This window comes from Gekko japonicus, unplaced genomic scaffold, assembly GCF_001447785.1.
Source record: "Gekko japonicus isolate JY-2015 unplaced genomic scaffold, Gekko_japonicus_V1.1 scaffold129, whole genome shotgun sequence".
Lineage (NCBI taxonomy): Eukaryota > Metazoa > Chordata > Lepidosauria > Squamata > Gekkonidae > Gekko > Gekko japonicus.
Window position 1 is genome coordinate 1421458 of NW_015168049.1, and position 21816 is coordinate 1443273.

The 21816-nt window shown below is 44.0% G+C and overlaps 1 protein-coding gene across 1 annotated transcript in view; it reads right to left on the reverse strand.

Annotated features, from left to right (window-relative positions):
• The window catches only part of FHIT (fragile histidine triad), a 345343-nt gene that overhangs the window by 159963 nt on the left and 163564 nt on the right, over positions 1-21816 (reverse strand). The window contains exon 4 of the mRNA XM_015414328.1: positions 20825-20893. Coding sequence (XP_015269814.1) covers positions 20825-20893 — 69 coding nt within the window. The remainder of the gene's footprint in view (positions 1-20824; positions 20894-21816) is intronic.

Genomic DNA, 21816 nt, shown 5'->3' on the forward strand with positions numbered 1-21816 from the left:
AGCTGCGAGTCCCACACTAAACGTCCATGTGACCAGACCCCCAAATCAAAATTAAATGTGAAAGATCACAGAGAAACTCTTTCCTTGCCCCTCTTTCCTTTCCCTTTAGCAATGTCACAGAGAACATGAGTTCATACAGATTGCTCTAAGGGACTCATACAGGTGAGTCAAACCGTGTTTGTGTGTGTGTGTGTGTGTGTGTGTGTGTGTGTGTGTGTGTGTGTGTGAGAGAGAGAGAGAGAGAGAGAGAGAGAGAGAGAGAGAGAGAGAGAGAGTCATATTCACAAACAGAACCTGACAAAAGCTGTTCATTATTTTTCACTTCCAACAGTGCTGAAAAACGCTTCAGCAACTCCTTTTTGAAAATGTTCCCTTAGTCATTTAAATAGCCTTCACCTTCTCTCCCCCTCAGTTGCCCTCAGTGATGTCATCACTTAGCCAGCTCAGATTGGATATTACTTTATTTCCTGCTCATCTGCCAGAACACTCCCTTTCCTTCGCGTCCGGAAGCAAAGGCAGCCTGAAAAGGTTCTTTATTAAAGGATCTGTATGCTTTGTGCTCATCCTGCCTGCCCTTAACACCTCTGATTTGTCTGTGAGGTAGCGCTTGTTTGGCATTTTACATATCAGGGTGCCCTCTAATTGCCCTCCAGCCCATCTGTCTCCTCGCATCCCATCAGCTCTTTTGCCGCTGCTCTGCTCTTCTCGAATCCTTGGCTGCTGGTTCACTTTTGCTTCAGCGGCGTGACTCAGAGAAGTGCTTTTGACAACCCTGTTCCTCCCAAACAGGCAAAACCTTGGCTCTTAAGTGATTGCTTACAGTTTGCTTTTTTTTTTACTCTTTTCCCAGGACAAAGTGTCTTCTGTGTCTTACTGCAAAGGAGCTATTGGCATTTGCCACAGGCTTGCCTACTTGGCTTTGCTTGGAGGGCGAGATTCACCATTGTATGTCCTTGCTGTTAGCAAGATGGAGCCACTGACCAAAGACCAATTGCTGATAAAGGGATTGCTGCCTGCAGGGTCTCCCGGGTCCGTTTGACTTTGGCTGGCAATGCCTGCTCAGTCTGGGGCTGAAGGGTTTCTTCTGAAGAAACACCTGGAGATAAAGTTGGCAAGGGTTTTCTATGCCCATAAATGCCTTAAATAATTACTGAATGGCTGGATTGTTTAAATGCGTGTAAAATAACTTGTGTGGTTTGTAGGGATGCCACCCTGCAAGCAGTAGACAAAACAGGGATCCTTAGCGTAGAATAGTAGAAAACAGCAGAAAAACGCCAAGGGTGGTCTACAACCCCAAACACCAACTCATTATAGACACTTATTTGTAATTTAATTTAAACCCTTACTTAACATATCCTATACGCAAGACATTTCAAGTACATTTAATCTTTGATGGGCTTCCCTTGGTGTTTTTCTGCTGTTTTCAACCTACAGGCAGTGGCTGGAGATCTCCTGAGATTACAACTGATCTCCCAACAATGGAGATCAGCTCCCCTGGAGGAAATGGCTCCGTTGGCAGGTGGGCTATATGGCATTATACCCTGCTGAAGACCCTCCCCTCCCTTCCCCAAAATCCCCCCCCCCCCAGACTCCAACCCCCCCCCCCATCTCCAGGAATTTCCTAACCCAGAGCTTGCAACCTTAGTGGTTTGGCTGAAGAGACAGAAAGGAAAACAAAAATGTTTTTATATATGTACAATGGCTTCTAAAAATGGAGCCAGGGACAAAAGTCGAAGACACTAAGATATTCTGCAGGGTCAGGTTACAGGAGATCCATAACTGGATCCTTCCAGCATGTTTTAAATGTTTAACCTCAGCCACCTGGAGGCCTGATTCATATTGGGGACATGAGGGGAGTTAACTCTTTTCATGCACAGTTTCACTGATTGAAAACACTGTCTGACGTCACAGTATAACCAACGACAAAAAGAAGAAAAAGGCAGGCCAAAGATAGTCTACATATCTTTTTTCCCTTTAATTACAGCACAGGGTCAGCTGGACTGCATGGGGGAGAGAATTAAAACCCTTCTTCCCCTGATCCAAATGAAGCTCCATTTGGTCTCTGGAGATGCAGTGTATGCATTCCCTTGACCTGGGGTCCCCAACTTTTTTGAGCCTGTGGTCACCTTTGGCTGTCTGACACAAGGTGGTGGGCACAACCCTAAAATGGCTGCTGCAGGAGGTGGAGTTGACCACAAAATGGCTGCTGCATGAGGCGGAGCCAACCACAAACTTCAGGGCATTCGTTTATGCATAATTGTAATAGTAATTTTTTAACATTTCAGGCAGAAGATCTCTTTAACAGGATGCCTTATCAAATGAACATACTGTTTTAAAATATTTTCCTCAATACACACAGCTTATCTTCAGTTACATACCAAAGATCCATGTGCTGTGGTTGGCAGCTGCTGCCAAAGTAACATTTTTAAAGATCTGCAGAGATAATCAAATCTCCAATTGCCAATCAGAAGCCTCCTGGACAGAAGCCTTGTCTGGCCCTGCCCACTTTCTAAAAACACTTGGTGGGTGCCATGAAAGGAATCAGAAGGCACCAGGTTGGAAAACCCCTTCCTAAACAAATAAATACATTTTAGCATTTTAAAAGCACAGGAAGGATCCAATAATATATTTCTTAGTTTCTTGCTTAATTATATGGACAGACGATAACAAAAATGCAGACGATAACAAAAATGGGATGTTGGAGCCACCATTTAATCCTGACTCTTCCATGGAAACTCACTGGCTGACCATGGCCAGGTCATGCTCTCTCAGTTTAACCTACCTCACAGGGTTGTTCCTGGGAGCAGAAAAATGGAAGGAGGAGATAAAGATTTTGTAAGTCGCTTTGGGTCTTCATTTGGGGAGAACAGTGGAGCATCAATAGCTAAATCCATAAATCCATCACATATTTATTATTTATTGTATTTATCTACATTATTTAGAAACATAGAAACATAGAACTGGAAGGGGTCTCCAGGGTCATCTAGTCCAACCCCCTGCACAATGCAGGAAATTCACAACTACCTCCCCTTGCCATTCCCCCAGTGACCCCTGCTCTAATGTTTAGCCAAAAACTCTTTTAATTTAATTTCAATCCATTGATTCTGGTCCAACCTTCTAGTGCAACAGAAAACAACTCTACTCCATCCTTTATATGGCAGCCCTTCAAATACTTTAAGACGGCTATCATTATTACTTCACAGTCATCTCCTCTCCAGGCTAAACATACCCAGCTCCTTCAGCCTTTCCTCACAGGACTTTCCTCACAGCTCCTTCAACCTTTCCTCGGGAGGTGGTGGATGCTCCTTCGCTGGACGTTTTCAAGCGGAGGCTGGACGACCATCTTTCGGGTATGTTGTAGGTATGTAGGGCTATCTTTCAGCTATGCTCCTGCAGAGTGCAGGGGGTTGGACTAGATGACCTGCAAGGTCCATTCCAACTCTAACATTCTATGATTCTATGATTGTATGACTTGGCCTCCAGGCCCCTCACCATCTGTGTTGCCCTCCTCTGGACATGTTCCAGCTTGTCAACATCCTCCTTAAACTGTGGTGCCCAAAACCAAACACAATACTCTAGGTGAGGTCTTACCAGAGCAGATTAAAGTGATACCATTACTTTGTGTGTTCTGGATACTATACTTGGGTTGATGTAGCCCAAAATCACGTTTGCCTTTTTAGCAACCACATCACACTGCTGCTGACTCATGTTCAGTGTATCGTCTACTAAGGCCGCGGTCAGATGTGCCTTTAGATCCAATTCAGCTGTGAATGCCTGAGGGATCTAAAGGGCACAATCAGACAGCAACATCTGGGAAAGTCCTGCAGCCATCAGCACCCCGTGCTGCCCTGCCATGGAAGCAGAGTTAAAAGACACCGAGGAAAGTCCAGTCCTAATGCTTGCCCATGGGCCACGGATGGACTTTCCCCTTTCTGATCGCTCAAGCACGCACTCAAGACATTGGGATGGTCTGATCATTCCATCCCAACTCGGTGCCCCCCCCTCACTTAGCAGTATGTGCATAACTGCATACGCCATAGGGAACTTTCAGTACGGAGGCGCCATTCCTCGTTTATGCACATGGGAAACAAAAGGCAACACACACCCCACTTGCCTGATCGGGCAGTGATGAGCTGAGCCCACAGCTACAAAGGATGTGTGCTCTTGCAACACCGTGTCAATTTCCACTGGGGGAAATAGGCTCACTTCCCCTCCGCACCAAATCGCATGACTGACTGCAGCCTAAGCCTCCTAGATCCTTTTTGCAAGTACTACTAACAAGACAAGTCTCCCCCATCCTAAATTATACATTTGATTTTTCCTACCTAAATGCAGAACTTTACATTTATCTCTGTTGAAATTCAGTTTTCCAGCCCATCAAGATCATCCTGTATCTTGATGCTATATTCTACTGTATTTGCTACCCACCCTAATTTAGTGTCATCTGCAAATTTAATGAGCATCCTCTCTATTCCGTCATCCAAGTCATTTATGAAGATGTTGAACAGCACAGGGCCCAGGACAGATCCCTGAGGAACTCCACTTGTCACTCCTCTCCAAAAAGATGAGGAACCATTAACAAGCACTCTTTGAGTGTGATCTGTCAACAGTTACAAATCCACCTAACAGTAATAGCATCGAAACCACATTTTATCAACTTGTCAACAAGAATATCATGTGGAACTTTATCAAAAGCCTTACTGAAATCAAGATAAACTATGTCCACAGCATTCCCCTGATACAACGAGGTAGTAACTCCTTCAAAAAAGGTGATAAGGTTAATCTGACATGATTTGGTCTTGATGAAGCCATGATGGCTCTTAGTAATCATAGCCATCCTTTCTAAATGCTCAAGAACTGACTGTTTGATGATTTGTTCTAAAACCTTTCCAGGTATAGATGTCTCGCTGATGGGTTGGTAGTTACCTGGATCCTCCTTTTGGCCTTTCTTGAAGATGGGGACAACATTTGCCTACCTCCAATCTATAGTCCACCTTTCTCTCAGGGACTCAAGGCAGATTGCACATATTATGAGCTGCACCCTCAAACACCCGAAAACTTGTTAGCTTTTTCACGGTACACTCAAATCAATCTAAATTGTATTCCTGTTGGCTCTGTGCTCCAATAGAATTGCGATTGAAAACATTAGGCTATGCTGTCACACTGTCACCTGGGAACTGTAGTTGGAGCTTGAGTCCTGAGCACAATGCATGCCTCTGACGGGTCAATAGCTGCTGACCGTGCAAGTGCAAAAGCAGCACATACACTCAGCCTGCCCATGATGATCCCCGGGCATATGCCATCCAAGCCAGCCAGCAAACTGTGAGCATGCACCAACAGCTCTTTGTCAGCCAGCGGCTATGCTGAACGCTGCGCAGACAGAAAGCTACTCAAAATAGTGCTTTTTAAATACTGTGAACCGATTGTCACTACGATTGTCTTGGGGTGCATGACTGAAGAGGAAAACATACTTGGAACATATCTGATCATCTCACTTGCAAGAAACTGAATCCTCTCTAGTCAAACCTGTTTTCCTGTGGTCTGAGCGACTCAGGTGTTCCACTGCTGTACACTCCAATAGATCACCGCATGACATACTGCCCTTCCCAGCTCCAGTTCACTTTGCCCCTCAACTACCACATGGCCTCTCTGTAGACCTCTGTTGTGTATGGAAAAGTGGGCACTAAGGTTTATTATTACATGCCTGCCATTCTACTGAGTGTCTCAAGACCTACAGTGGGTGGCCAACTCTGTGTTCAAAAATTTCTGGAGATTCGGGAGCAGAGGAGGGAAAGGAGCTCAGCCTGCCCCCCTCAAGCTACAGGCTCCAAGGAACTGATTTCTGTAGTCTATGAGTTGGAATTCTGGGAGAACTATAGGCTTTACTTAGACATTGATAACCCTACTGGATATAGGCCCTCATACAGAAGGAGCCACAGAAGTTACCACCTGCTAGCATTCTGTACTATGTAGATAATGCTCCCATCATTTATAAAGAAGCTCAGGGTTCTCTAAAGGCCCAAAATTCCATGAAGTGCAAGGTTAAAGTGTAAGGTTTCCATGTTCAAAATGCCAGAATGGAGAACTGAGCCATTCCCATCTTTAATGATAAATACAACCACTTGCGAAATGACTAGTTGGGAATAGGGTTGCCAACCCCCCAGAGGAGGTGGGGGTCTCCCATCACCAGGCCCCACTGCCCCACCACCAATCAGCTGGCTGGCAGGGAGGACTACCCTGGAAAAAAGAGCAAGGACCAGTCGAGGTTGCAGCAACATGTCTACCTCACTTCCGATGTGACCCTGAAATGATGTCATGACACTGGTGACATTGGGGTGATGCTCTGGTGTTTGGACAAAAACTCTATGGTAGAAACCAAATTTACCATAGAGTTTTTGCCCAAATACCAGAGCACCGCCCCGATGTTGCTGTGTGATGACATCACTTCCAGATTACATTGGAAGCGATGTAGACATGTCACTACCACGTTGGCTGGGCCTCCCTCCTGCTCCCAGTAAGTCCCCCCCCATCCCCCACCAGTTGCTAGGAGGGACCTGGCAAGCCTACTTGGGGAAAACCCCTATTGTAATCTCTTTTTTTGGCAGGTTTCTGGTGTCTTGTTCTTTAACAAGCTGAAATTAAACTGGTGAAGTATTGGCCCCTGCCACACGGGGGGAGAAAGTACGGCCAAAGTGCGGCTTTGTAAAGCCGCACCAAAAGAAACATGCGGTGGCGGGATCACATAGATCCCCTGAGCCTCCGCGCAGTTCCTCCCCGGCACGATCAGATGCCAGGGGGAAGCTACTGAAGGGTGAGCGAGGCTGCCAAACTGCGCATGTGTGCACGTGCGCAGTTCGGCCAGGAGCCTGGATTGCTCCGGACAACGGGCGCGGCGGCAATCCCACGGCCACGCTTGCTGCGGTGCTTCAGGTAAGTTCTCCTCTGTAGGAGGTTCTTTTTTGCAGCGGCTTTTCCGGGTTTAGGGACGAATTGGGGATGGGTGCACGCCACTTCCCAGATGTTGCAGTGAGATCATGCCCGTTTGCTGTGCCCCCAATCTGTCCCTCTCCCGGGCCAAAATCTTCCGTGTGACCGGGGCCATTTGCTAGCAAGGAAATGGAGTGATAAGAGACCCTTCACTGGCTGAAAATCTGCAAGCCATTAAATTACTAGAAACAAAAAGTAACCTCATACATATACTGTGAGATGCATACACTGCTAACCACTTCCCTCAACAAGGGGCTGACCTCTCCAAGGAGGCCAATTATGGTCCTAGAGCAACCTTCAGGAAGTCCTTAAAATCCTTCCTCATTTTCCTTTGTCCTCTTCAGGATTTTGTCTGTTCCCTCAGACAGCAACAGCAGTTTCATATTCTCAAAGGTACAGGAGACTGAAGCACGGTGTACTGTACTCCAGGTCATGCTGGCAATTTTTCCCTCAGACGAAAATCAATACAAAATAATTAGTTTAACAGAAAAATAATAGGGAGGGAGTCTTTAGGAGAAAAAAAATCACTGGCAATTTAGAAACAGCTGTGACTTATACAGCTGATTCATTTTAATTTCCTGTGATAGGCTTCTTTATAGCTACTCTCACAATTATCTCGCCCTCTCAGTTCCAGCAGCGATTGCTAATGGTGGCAAGGTCTGAGTTCTCCAATTATTTAATCCACTGGCCTTTGGTACAGTCACCAGCCCAAGCTTTGCCTAAAGAATGGGACCCATGGATTATCTCTTCTTTGAAGTCTCCTTTATCTTCTTTGCTCTGGAAAGAAGACAGGGGGAGAAAAAAGTATGCCAGCAAAATTATCTCAGGGAAATGACTCTTCTCTCTTCAAGTCCCTTTTGAAATAGACCTCTTTAGATAGCGTCCTGAAGCAGCCAGTACCACCTGCTGGATATTCACCATAACAATGGCTCGTCAACCCAATTAAAGTAGGAGTTATGACTTAGGACATGTACTTGATAACCTCTATATCAGAAGTCCTGGAACACCAGAGATGCCAAATGTGGGTGAGGTCCTCCCTTGGTAATGTCTCAGGAATCATCTGCAGAATTCCCTTCTACTGTAGAAATCTCTACAGAAAACATGAGAGAGGCACTCCCAGTGAACTGTGTATTTTCTGTTACTTACTCCTGAAATTGCTTCCCTGCCTCTGATATTAACAATCCTTCTCTCTAAAACTTTTCAGATCCAGTTATCCAGCTTTCTTTACCACTCCAGTCCCAGAGTCAGCATCAGGAGACCTGCTAACATTGTTGAAGAAGACACCATCAGCAATATGTTAATGGAAGTGGACCTTTTCCAGGAAGGTTGGGGCAAGAACACCATATCCCTGAAGCTGTATTTCAGCTTCTAGACACCATAACTCTCTCTATATATTATATATTCTCTGGCCTATCCTGCCAAGTTGCAGCTGACTTATGGTGACCCCATAGGGTTTTCAAGGCAAATTATTAAGAGAGGTGGTTGGCCATTGCCTTCCTCTGCAAAGTCTTCCTTGGTGTTCTTCTGTCCAAGTACTGACCCTGCTTAGCTTCCAAGAGCTGACAAGATCCCACCCTGTAGGTAGGACAGCATTATACTTCCAGATGCAGAAGGTCCCAGGATCTGTCCCTGGCATCTCCAGGTAAAAGGATTAAGTGATGTGAAAGACTTCTGCTTGAGACCCTGGCCTGGAGAGTCACTGCTACTCTGAGTAGTCTCTGAAGGACCAATGGTCTGATTCAGTATAAGGCAGCTTTATCTGTTAATATTACAGAAGGGCAGCTGAGGATCTGAGAGGATGGCCTTGCCTAAGCCCCACGTAATGAGTTCATAACATATGTGAGATTCAGACTGTGGACTTCCTGATTCATAATGTAGCCATTATGCTTCACCAAGGCTACCCTTGTTAACTAGCATCCACTGCTTTCTGTCCAGGGTTTTAACACATTGCTTAACATAACACATTGCTTACCAGTCTGACACTCCTGATTTGCACCAGGTCATTGCTGCCTTCTGCAGATTTCTGACCTCACCTATTGCCAGAATGCTACTCAACAGAACCTGCCTCTATCAGACGGCAGAGGTTATCTTTCAGGCTCAAGGCTTCAACATGAGAGTACAGTTCTTTCCTTCTCTCTTTCCAGGGCTGCCAGTGCTACCATTTTTTCCTGCCAATCCCTGCACTCACTACTACAGTTGCTGCTGGAGCCAGTGTGGAATAGTGGTTAAAGGTGGCGAACTCTAATCTGGCAAAACTGGGTTTGATTCTCCACTTCTCCCCATGAAGCCTGCTGGGTGACCTTGGGCCAGTCACAGTTCTCTTAGAATTCTCTCAGCCCCACCAACCTCACAAGGTGCTTGTGGTGGGGAGAGGAAGGGAATGAGGTTGTAAGCTTTTCTGAGACTCCTTAAGGTAGAGAAAAGGGGAGTATAAAAACCTCCTCTTCTACTGCTGCTTTGTTATATGCCTGACCCACAAGAGCCAGCATCCCTTGCCTTCAGCCATGAGGTTGCTTGCCTGTTAACAGTCTCCAGAATGAATACGTCTGTGTGGGCCTATGACCGTCGAATGGAAGCATGTAGAACATGCTGACTCCGCTACCACCAGTCACATTCCTGACGGGCTTCTAACAGGGGCTTCAAAGCATGTTACAGCCGCAGCACAAAAAGAAGGATGATATGAAAAACTGAGCAACATCGGGGTACTCTCTCTTTAAGTAGCATCTAACTCAAATGAAAGTCCATTAAAATATTAGGGGGTATTATGACGCCAATATATTGTCCGAAAGTTCTAGCATATGAAGTTCTCAGCGCATTACCTATTCAGGCGGAGGCAAAATACTGTGTGAAAGGATCATCTCACTGTATTGACAGGCTTAGGCCTGTGAAGAACTGACAAAGGAATCTTGTTGAAAAGCACGTTTCCAGCTGATTCCATTTTCAGATTCAGGCACAATGCACATACCTCAAAGCAGCAGCCGATGAGCTTTTGAACCCTTTTTCTGCACTGAACACCTCAGTCTGAAAATGTGACGCTTCTGCTTCCTATCTAAAGCGCTAGCTGCAGAAGAGCTGTGGCATATGAATATGAATATAGATGCCCTGGCAGCAAGGAAGCATGGCTGAGAATGGGAGGCAAGAGAAATTTATATAGGACTTCTATGCAGCGACATCCTCGGACCGCAAGCGTGGCTACACAATCATGTGAACGATTCTTCAGGATTACCTGGAGAATCCATGGGCATTGGAGGTGAACCAGTTTCATTTGCTGGGATAACCCAAAAGTGAATTGAGACAGTAAGTTCTGGCTGTACAGAACAACATATGGATCCGTCCAGGAAAGGCTACATACTTTGTGGCTCCAGAGCATAGCATTCAAGGCTAAGGCTGCAATCCTATGCACCCTTTCTTGGAAGTAAGCCCCACTGCACACAATGGGGCTTACTTCTGAGTAGACGTGCATAGGACTGTGCTGCAATACGTTTTCCCCAAAGCATGGTTTGGATCAGACAAAAGCATGGTGTCATGATCTGGCTGTGCTACCAGAGGCCTACTAGGCCCAGAGAGCCTGGCTAGCAGTAGGTGAGGCTGGGCCTACAATTCCCAGATGCCCCTGGGAGGTTTTGGAGCCAAAATGGACCAATAGGAAAAGAGGAGGCCTGGGAATAAAAGTTCTGGAGCAGCAGGAAGAGCTGTTCTTTCTTCCAGAGGGCAGAGCCAGAAGAAAGGCTGCTGCAGGGGGAAAACCCTCATCCTGAGGGAGGGGTGAGTAGTGTAAGGCCACTTGAGATAGTGAGCTAGGGACAGTATACTTAGATGCGTTAGGGCATTTGATTTATTTTCTTTTCACCCACTTACTGTGATTATTCTGCACCTTGTTGTTTGACCTCCTATAAAATAAACCTTTGTCTTGTTCCACTCTGCCTGGTCCTCACGCCTATTATTCGGCCAAAAGGGAGGTCTGAAGGTCTTGGGAGGATACTCTGGGCCTTCTCAAGGGAACCTAAATCCAGAGTGGTGGCAGCGTCAGGTGGCACCCCATCTGAGCCGTGACACATGGTTTAACTGAATGAGCTATGATTAGCATGAATGTCTGAAAGGGGGGCACTCCATTAATGGTTAGTGAGGGTCCATCAAACAAGGATCTGAATCCGGCAGAGGCAGAGCCACGAAGGTACGGCGACGTGTCGGCGCAGCGTGACGGAGCCGAAAAGGATGATGGTCGGAGCTGCAGCGGTCGCGGGGCCGTGCACTGGAGGAGCCCACTGGAGGAAGCCGTGGAACAGGAAGAAATCTGCCCCAGGACATTGGAAGTGGAGCGCCGACATCCGAGGTCGCTGGAAGAAGCCAGACTCCAACAACAAGCCCTGCTGCCGGGTGCTGGTAGGAAGTCACCCCCCGTATAATTGTGGCCTTAGTTAGGAACCAATGATTGTGTGTAAGCAGCTCAGAGACCCTTCGGGGTTCGAGCAGGATATAAATCGAATGATAAATAAATAAATAAAGTAGACTATGGTATTATGCCCCCCTGAAGTCCCTCCGCTCCCCAAACCCTGCCCTCAGGCTCCACCCCTAAAATCTCCAGGTATTTCCCAACCTGGAGCTGGCCACCCTGGGTGCAGCCCTCATTGCAGTACAAGATGAAATAGAAGCCTGGTCTCTGAGGAGCAGGTAGGAGGGAGAGCTAAGCTGATGAAGCCAGTATTAGGCAATTTAAACGGCCACCTGCAACCCAAAAGGTGGTCATAATCAAAATAATCCACATTTCTTCTCTTGTATCTTAACCAAAGCTATGAGTGAAATTATTCTGGCTAGAATGGAAACTGCAGCATGATGAAAAACAACATTCCAGACCAAGTAAATTTATTATGGAAATGATGGAACATGACTGAGATGACTAAGTTAACCAATTTGTTGAGGTTACAAAACAGCTGAATCGCACAAAACAATTATGAAATAAAGTGTGACAATATAAAAATCTTGGAACAGATTTGGTGGGATCCTGCAGGCATCTCTAAAGCTGTATACATCTCTGTTCAATACAATAGATTATTTATGCTTAAATTTGTATTTTTAAAAAACAACAAAACAGTATGCTTCTTAGATCCAGGAGCCACTGTTATGGAGTTGGGCCCACTCATAGGGGGCATTATTTTGAAAATCCAAATGGAAAATTAAAGTTTCTTTTACTGTTTCAAAGCTGTTTCATTAACCGCTAAACCATGAGGCTGTAGGAAGAATGATTGGTCTTTTCAATGGTCATTCTGTATGAGTACCAGTCTTTTGACTGAAGAGAAGTAAGAAGTTTAGGTAAAGGTAAAGGTTTCCTTGCTCAAAAGCCATTCCAATCCAACTCTAAGGGGCAGTGCTCATCTCCATTTCCAAGCCCAAAAGCCAGTGCTGTCCGAAGACCTTTTCCATGGTCATGTGGTCAGCATGACTAAATGCCGAGGTGCACAGAATGCTGTTTCCTTCCCAATCTCTTGCTTTAAACTGCTAGGTTGGCAGGAGCTGGGGCCAGAGATGGGAGCTCACTCTGTCAGCATTACTTGGGTCTCAAACTGCCAAGCTACCAGCCTTCCGGTCTACAGCTCAGCATCTTAAACTCTGAGCCACTGTGGCCCTAGTAAGAAATTTACTTATTCTAACAAATCCCAGCCTATGATCATTCAGTGTTGTCTTTTAAGAACTTTATTTAAAATCACTCTAGTTATCCTTGAACACATTAAATAAATTATACAGCAGTCACTATGTAAATTAGATTATAAATAAAAAACATGCATGTCCTTCCATCTCCTACCTAACCTGTGTTTAAAAATGAAATTCATTTTCTAATTTTTTTTAAAAAAACCAAACCTTTTCAGAAAACATAAAATATTTTCAGAAAAAGGTAGTCTCACTGCTACCCAGATTTGGGGATTTTAGGATGTGGCTATGCCTCACATCATTTCATTAAACTATCTAATTTGTTTTCTCTAAAGGCTTCATGTTAGAGACCTCTGAGCATTCCAAAGAATAACTCTGTGCCATTGGTTCTAGGATTTATTCTGGGCGTACATCCATTGATTCATATGTTGTTCTCCTCAAGGCTGCAAACTGTAATTTAGCTAGAACACTGGGAAAATGCATGTTTGCAGATTTACACAAAAAACTTAAAAGTCGAATCCTCAGACCTACTGTGTCCTAAATAAAGTTTAGAGTTAAAATCTTCAACACCACTATAAAGCAAAGACTCCCCCTGTGTGCCAATTACACAACAGTTTATGGGAAAAAATCAATTGCTGAAGTTCTTTAGTGGACTAGTTGAAAACAGTCTTCTTAATTGCCCTATAAGAAATATACTTTTCTAGGATTCTAGGGGCCATAGCTCAGTGAAAGAGCCTCTGCTTTGTATGCAGACAGTCCCGGATTCAATCTCTGGCATCTACAGTTAAAGGGACCAGGCACTAGGTGATGTGAAAGACCTCTGCCTGACCCTGGAGAATCACTGCCAGTCTGAGTAGACAATACTGACTTGGATGGACCAAGAGCCTGGTTCAGTATAAGGCAATTTTATGTGTTCCTGTGTTTCATCTACAGTTGTGTAATAATAGTGCCCTTAAAGGGTATGTAATATTTACTTGTAAGTCATCAGAGTTGTTTGTACCAAGAACTCTAAACGGTATCTAGCTGGATCAGACCCTATAACCGAACACCCCAATTTTGTAGCGTCACAGTGACGGCACATGGCAGTGTGTTGAAGTCTGATCGTATGAATTCTGTCACATGCTAGTATGTGACACTGTGTCCATTCCCATTAACCATCAGTCTGAATATTAACTATACATTTGTTCATATCATATACTAGTCTGGATTTTAGAATTGTGTTCCCAGCGTGGGTGGGGTTGAGGTTAAAGGATCAGAGTAGAATCTGGGAGACCCAAATTCAAATCCTCACTCTACCATGGAAGTTTGCTGGGTGACCTTGGGCCAATTACCTACTGTCAGCTTAACATATCACACAGGGTTTGGGGGGGGTTAAAAAAAGAGTTGCTGGAACTCTCAAGAGGGAAATGAAGTTTTCAATCTGTACACTGAACACTCATGAACTTCTAAACATTTTAAAAATAATTTTGTCAAAGTGATTCCGGGACTCCGTTCCAGCACGTTCCCCCAGGAAAAAAGCATAGGTTGTTATGATAATAAAAATCAGAATAGGAGAAGGATGTAGGCTGCTTTGGGCCTTGCAGGGAAGAAAGGTGAGCTAGAACATAAGTACATACATAAAGAGCAAGAGTCCAGTAGCATCTTAAAGACTAACAACATTTGTGGCTTCTTCAGCCCTGACCTAGATAGCCCAGGTCAGCCCAATCTTGTCAGATCTCAGAAGATAAGCAGGTATTTGGGTGGGAGACCTCCATAGAATAGCAGGGCCAGGAGGCAGAGGCATGCTATCAAGCCACTTTTCTGAACATTCTTTATGCCCCAGTAGGAGTCGCTGGAGGTTGCCATGACTTCCAGGCACACACACACACAATGCAAAAAATCCCCCCCCAAAATTGTGGCTTCTGAGGAAGTGAGCAGTGACTCATGAAAGCTCATACCCTGCCACAAATTTTGTTAGTCTTTAAGCTGCTACTGGATTCTTGCTCTTTTCTACTGCTACAGACAGACTAACATGGCTACCCATCTTGATCTAAGTAAGTAAGTAAATAAATAATGCTTCAGTTCATTACAATCAAGCAGTAGCTTCAAAGGCATCTTCAATGAAGCTGAGGGGGAATGTCCACCCCCCGTCTTCTGTTTGCATGTTTATTTTGTTTACTAGTCATCTTGCATCTTCCCTTTGGAAGGCAATTTGGAATGATATTCATAAACCAAACATACTTGTGTAACTTTGTGACAAGCACTGCCTCTGTGCAGGGATTCAGCCTGCCAGAAAGAACGAAAAAACACTGAAATAAAGATAGAATTGTGTTTCTTCCCCCACAGGTTTGGCAAAGCTCCTCTGGCATAAATGACTGGAATATCACAGAGAGCATGGGATGGCCTCTGAAATTTTCCCACTGGGAACAGAGTTGTCGCGAGTTGAACTCTGATAAAACCAGAGATGAGATCCGAGTGCAGAAAGGACCAATGCCTTTCAGGGAATGCAAACCAAAGGGCCCTCGTTGGAGATACACTTGGTTAGAAGCAGTCAGTTTTACTCTACAAAGCTGGACCCTCATAGAAACAGTTACTGGGGGCTGTTATAAATGTTTGGCTGCTTGACTAGAAACTGGCCCAAAAGACAACTGGAGCATGTTGGAGTTATGGGCAGATTAATTTTGTTTTCCACACTGGAATTTTTTTCAGGTGAAAGGCACTCAGTTTTTGGATAAATGTTTTAACTTTTGGTAATACCGTATGCCTTAACTATGATGTGCATAACCCTGAGCCCTCTGGGGGATGGTGGTTTATAAATCAAATATATAAATAAACCCCTTCAGAAGCTGATGAAAATCTGTTCTATTATAAATTATGTATCTCCAAGTTCTTTTCTTATTTGCTGAAACTGATATGACCCAATAGGTGATTTTGTGAATATTCCTTAAGAATCATTGTGTTCCAATGAAGCCCATCACACATAAAATTAACATCTGGGAGGCTGGATTTTTTTTTCATTATTGGCCCTAGTGGTAGGCAATATAGTATTTTACTGTTTGTTTTGCTTAAGGTACAGGGTATAAGAAATGTGACATAAAACAAACATAGATGCCCAAAACAATGCATGATCTAGGTTGCTCACCGTGGTGAAATTCTACCTATCACCACAGAAAGGCAGGTTATAAATCAAAAACAAACAAACATCTGGCATCTCAAGTGGACCCCTAGTATATTAGACTTGAATGGGGAAGTCCTGGGTTTAAATCATTTGGCTGTTGTTTCACAGGGTTATTCTGGAAGATCTATGCATCAGTCCATTGAGATGATGCCAGTCTTTCATTGTAATGAGTAACTTGAAGGGATGAAGCTGTGGCTCAGTGGTAGGGCACCTGATTTGCCTGTAGAAGGTCCCAGGATGAATCCCTGTCATCTCCAGGTAAAAGGACCAGATAGTAGGTGACGTGAACGACCTCTGCCTAAGATCCTGAAGAGCTAGTCAGAGTAGATAAGATTCACCTTGATACACCAATGGTCTGACTCAGTATATGCATACTGTATATGCTTATGTATATAGTATATGCATACTTATACAGTGTTCTATATACTGTATATGTATATGTGTATATTTCCTTCAGAAAGGGCCCACCTTCAGTACTGGGCATTACAAATATCTATGTTTTCCAACTCAAAGCAATGGAAAACCAACTTTCGCCAGTAACTGAAACTTGTTTAAGCAATCAAAAGCCATTGGGGATGCTGAAAAGAAAGGATTTGCATTTCTGTTTTTCTCCTCCTTGCTCACAAAAACCCATTTCCAAGGAAGGCTGTTTTTAGAGCCAGTGGTGTGTGACAGACGAAGCTCAAGTGAGCGATCTTACCGAAATTTTTCAGGTTTGGAAATCAGCTCCTGAACGTGCTTCTGTTCAGTAGTTCGGCTTGACTGAAACAGAAGCCCCAAAGCTGCTAAGTCTTATGCCTAGCCACTTCCTCCTTCCCCCCCAAAATGAAAATGATTCCTAATAGGTATTCCTGTGCTGCCGAAATGATTTAGCATAATGCGCTGAATGAGATCGCTAAGTCAAAATATCTTTACCTAAGTGATTTTCTTGCTGTGTCTCTGAATGTCAGAAGGATAGAGGAGGATGTTGCATGCTGAATACCATTGCGAGTTTAGAAGTTTTACACTGAATAATTCATACTTGGGCGAGCTTTCCCTCCAGGTATAATGCAGAAAAGCTCAGCAGTAGTAATGACATTAGGCCTTCTACTTGGCTTATTTGATGCCAAGATGCACTTGGACCGCAAAATCACACCCATTGCACTTGTATTGCTCTCCATCGTTTGTCCAAAGATGGCCAACTCTACTGGGGAGAGCACTCCTCAGTTTTTCAGAACTGGAAAAGCATAATGCAGGTGTCCCCCAACTTTTTGAAGCCTGCAGGCACCTTTGGAATTCTAACACAAGGTGGTGGGGCATGGGCACAACTGCAGGATGACTTCTGTAGGAGGCAGAGCCAACCACAAAATGGCAGGGTGTGAGATTTTGTATAACTTCAACAGAAACTGTTCAACATTACAGGCAGAAGGTCTGTTTAACAGGATGACTTTGAGATCTGTACAGCCAAGCAGAAGACATACCGGGCAAAAGCCCCATCTAGCCCGGCCCACTTTCTTTTTCTTTTTTTTAAATAAATTTTTATTTAAAAAGTGCATACAACTTATACAATCGTAAAATTTTGAGAATGGAATCTTAACATTTCAAAATGTCTTACTATAGTATTCCATAAAGGATTTCAATAGTTACATTCAGTAACTGCACTTTTAAATAAAACAACATACTCCAAATAAAGCTAGTGTACAGATTCCTTGGAATTTCCTTATAACATGATAAAAGGGTTAATATGGGTCGCCAGGTGTTTTCAAAAGTGGTTACAACTTTAGGGGAGGGTGGACTCATAATATTTAAGGCAATCTTAGTCTGCACATATTTCTCCCAAATCTTTTTATACCATAATTCCCGGGTAGGAGACAGACACCTTCCAAAGCGAGGCAATCGAATATTTGGCTGCTGAAAGCAAAATCATTAAAATACATTGTTCTATATAAGAATAATGGTCTCCCACCAACTCCAAACCTAATAATAAGCATTCAGGTGTAAAATATAGGGAATGTCAAGTAATTAACTTTATGTTGTCAAGAACCATCTTCCAAAAAGTTTGTGGAACCGGGCAGAGGAGCCAACAATGTATATAAGACCCCTCCGCCCCACGACCTGCCCACTTTTCTAAACACACTTTGGTAGGTGCCGGAAAATGTGTTGGCAGGCACCACGGTGCTCTTGGGCACCACGCTGGGAACTGTTAGTATACTGACATGAACTTTAACCTCTCATGCATTGCTGGACTCCATGGGTGCGTTCAGACGGGCAGCTAATCCCGCCATTACGCCAGCTCAAATTTGATCCTGATCTTTTAAATCCATCCTTGCACAACTAATTCCCCGGGGGAATCTAGATGGCATCCACTGAAGAAAGCACGTGCGTTTTTGTTTTTTAAAAAACTTTTTGTGCATGCACTTAGGCATGATATCACGGCCTTGTTTATCCGTGCATGTGCAGAATCAAGGATTAAAAAATGGCACCTGTTTGGGATTGTCTGACGTCCGAGCATCCCGAACGGGCGCCATTTTTTAATTGTGCGCTGGAATGATCAGACGGGGGGCAAGTTCTCGATTGGCCTGTCAGAACCGAAAACTCCAGATTTTAACTGGTACCTCTTTAGTATGACTCCGAAGTGTGGCAAAACAGGATGCTCATGGAAGACGGACATTTCCCAGATGTTGATGTCTGGACATTACATTTAAATCCATGAGGCACTCATGCCTCGTGCGGATCTAAAGAGCCATCTGAACACACCCTATGATTAAGTTAGCATCAGCTAGCCACAAGAGCCCTGCTCACAAGTTACAGTGAACAGACATTTTGATTTGTGTACAGTTTACACTTGATTTCTCTTTATACAGATACTGAGTAATTCTCATGTGACATTCAACCCATGTACAGGTGCCTTCGGGGAGGGCGGGATAGAAATCCTAATTAATTAATTAATTAATTAATTAAACTCCAAATTTATCCTGGTACTAGTTCCAGGGTTATTTGTAAAGTGTGTGTGTGTGTGTTGGCTCTTTCTCACAAATGGGTGCTCACATATACTGTAATATGAGAACACAGCTCATGTCTTCGTAGATATTGAGAACATGTGCTCCGGTGATATAAGGTTGTCAACGAGGAGGCAGCAAACTGAGGATGTCATTTCTTTGCTGGAAGATGCTGATTGGCAGTGGTCTGTCACTTTTTCAGAACATGCAGGAGACAGCAATACCCAAAGAATGTAGACGAAATCATGTGAGCCAAGCATTTTCACATGCCTTGATTCAGTTTTGGTAGGGTCACCTGGGCCACATTTGGGTTGTGACTTTTTAGTTGCTTGTTTCTGACCTTCATCTATACATCTCAAAGTGCAAAGCAGCACAGATAGCTGCCACAAGAAAGAGTAAAATTCCCATTCCTACAACCTCTTTCACCATTTACTGCAGCTATTTCAACGGGATAGCAACAAAACAGACCTTTGGATAAAAGTATTTATATATCATTTCTGATCTACGATAATTGTACTATAGAACAAAAGTTTCTAAACAGAAGGCCTGAACCCACAGGTAACATGAGCCTTGGGGTTGGGTCCCCATCATTTGTAACCATTGATACCGGGAATTAAAAATCACAAGGAAGGGCCAACTATTCAGGGTTGCCATTGGCTTGGCATTGGAGCTGAGCCTAAACTGTGGTGGGTGAGGAGTTGCCTAGACATTTTCTTCCCACGTGTGTCTCACCCTTTCCTAAATTGGAGAAAGGTAGTCAAATGGGAGTGAAAATGGATGCCCCATCATCCATACACCAGCACTCTAACGTTGATGCCCCATGAATTCCCAAGCCCCTTCAGTAATACCTTCAATTAGTAGTTTCTGTTAGTAGTTTCAATCACGTGCTGCTTTCTGACTATTTTTTTGTAAAACAAAAGGGGCCGTCTTCCTAGGAACTATGAGGTCACAATTTAGCCAATCAAATCTGGCTATGTGAAGATGTAACTGAGGGCAGGAGAGGCTGATGGGGAATTGCTTTGTTTGCCTTTAGTGAAATCACCACTGAGCCAGATCTGTTTGGCTACAGGACAACCTTGTGGTTTCTAGGATGAAGTCTATATAAAGATGAAGAATATATAAAATATAAAACAAAACCAGACAAACATGACACTGAAGTGACAGCCTATCAGATGAGTGAACAGGAACACACTAGGGGGTATTGGTTTGCCCCAAAATTCGGATCCTGAAAAAAATGTAGCCTACTGACTGGCACTCGTGTTTATGCTTTATCCCCTTCATCCTGACCATGTAGAAACATAGTTTTAAAATACTGTTTGGAAATAAATAACCAGGGGTGCCACTGTGCTCTCTAGTAAAAGCCATTGACCAAGCGCCCATTGATTTTGATGGAGCAAGATTGTTCCCCAGGTGTTTTGTCACCATTTTTATTCTGAATTTGCAAATCTGGCAGAACTCACTTTCAAAAGCAGGCATTTAATTTAATTTAAACATGGACAATGGAGGGCATCTCAGCTGCTTACACAAACAAGCATTTAGAGGTAAAACTTGCTGCGACCAGGGCGAGATCCTTCTCAGTGGCGGCCCCTACCTGGTGGAACGAGCTCCTGGAGGAGATCAGGGCCCTGCGGGACCTTATGCAGTTCCACAGGGCCTGCAAGACGGAGCTCTTCCACCAGGCTTTCATATAGGGGCCGCCGCTGCCACCACCACCAACGGAGGCAATACCATCGGGGTTTCAGATCGCCCTGGGATGCTCAGCCATACATTGTGCGGCATGAACAACATGGGATTGGAATGATCTGCTGGACAGTGGTACCCCAAATGGGGCTGGCTGGAAGATGCCACCATAACATCTAAGACCATCTTGTCTACTGAAGCACTTTTTACTGTTATTATTGATATATTGTTATAGTTATGATTGTAATGTTTATTGGATTTTATATATGGGCGTTTGCCCTCTTGTTAGCTGCCCTGAGCCCGCTTGCGGGGAGGGCGGGATAAAAATACCTAAATAAATAAATAAATAAATACATAAAATAGAGCTGAGACTTACCTCATCATAGACATTGTCATTTCGGCTGAAATCGCCAGTCTTCCTTGGAAGTACGTGGACATGGACATGCTAAAAATCAAAACATAATCAAACACAAAGAGAATTATTTTGATGATCAGTTTTCAATGACACTGAATTCTGCCTCCAAAGGTTTTCACCCCAATTCATTTATTAAGGAATTAAGCCCTTAAGAACATAGGAAGAGACCTGTTGAATGAGGCCATTTATTCATCTAGTCAAGCATCCTGTTTCTCATAGTGGCTTGCCAAGTGCCGTGGAGGGCCAGCAGACAGGACCTAAAAGCCATGGCCTCTCCTGATGTTGTGTTTTAACTATGAATGCCAGATGTCCTGCTATGGCAGGAAACCTCCCACCACCAGCCCTTACTGAATGTTAGCTGCATAATGTGTCTTTTGTAGGACCGGCAAAAAAAAGCATCCATACAACTATTAAGAAAGCTGTCCCCCTTTTTGGAAGACTTCATGTAAGGAGAAGCGGGCTTTTAGTTCTGGAAACTCCCGTTGGGGCTTGACTTTTCAAACACTGATGCAAAAGGGTCTGATAGTTATCAATCTGTATGTACTGAATGTTATTGCTTATTGAATGTAATGAGTATTTATACCAGACTAGGATGAAATAATGATACACTATGCACTTTACTAAATGATGATTATAAATAGAACACATTAGTTTGTTATAAGGTTTTTGCCGTGTATATTTATTTGTTGCTAGACCACTACAAGCACAGCAGGAGTTTTTTTAAAAAAACCTCCATGTTATGTGCACTGCTACATCACTTCCAGGGGAAAACCCAGAAGTGGCATAGGGTAGCTCTAAGAGTTGCTGAAAACTATATGGTTTTACCATAGAGTTTGCAATGATTCCTAGAGCTACCCTATGCCACTTCTGGGTTTTTCCTGGAAGTGACATATCAATGCACACAATGTTCCCACCCCTGAACAGGGGTCATTTCGGGGGGGACGTGGGGGGGC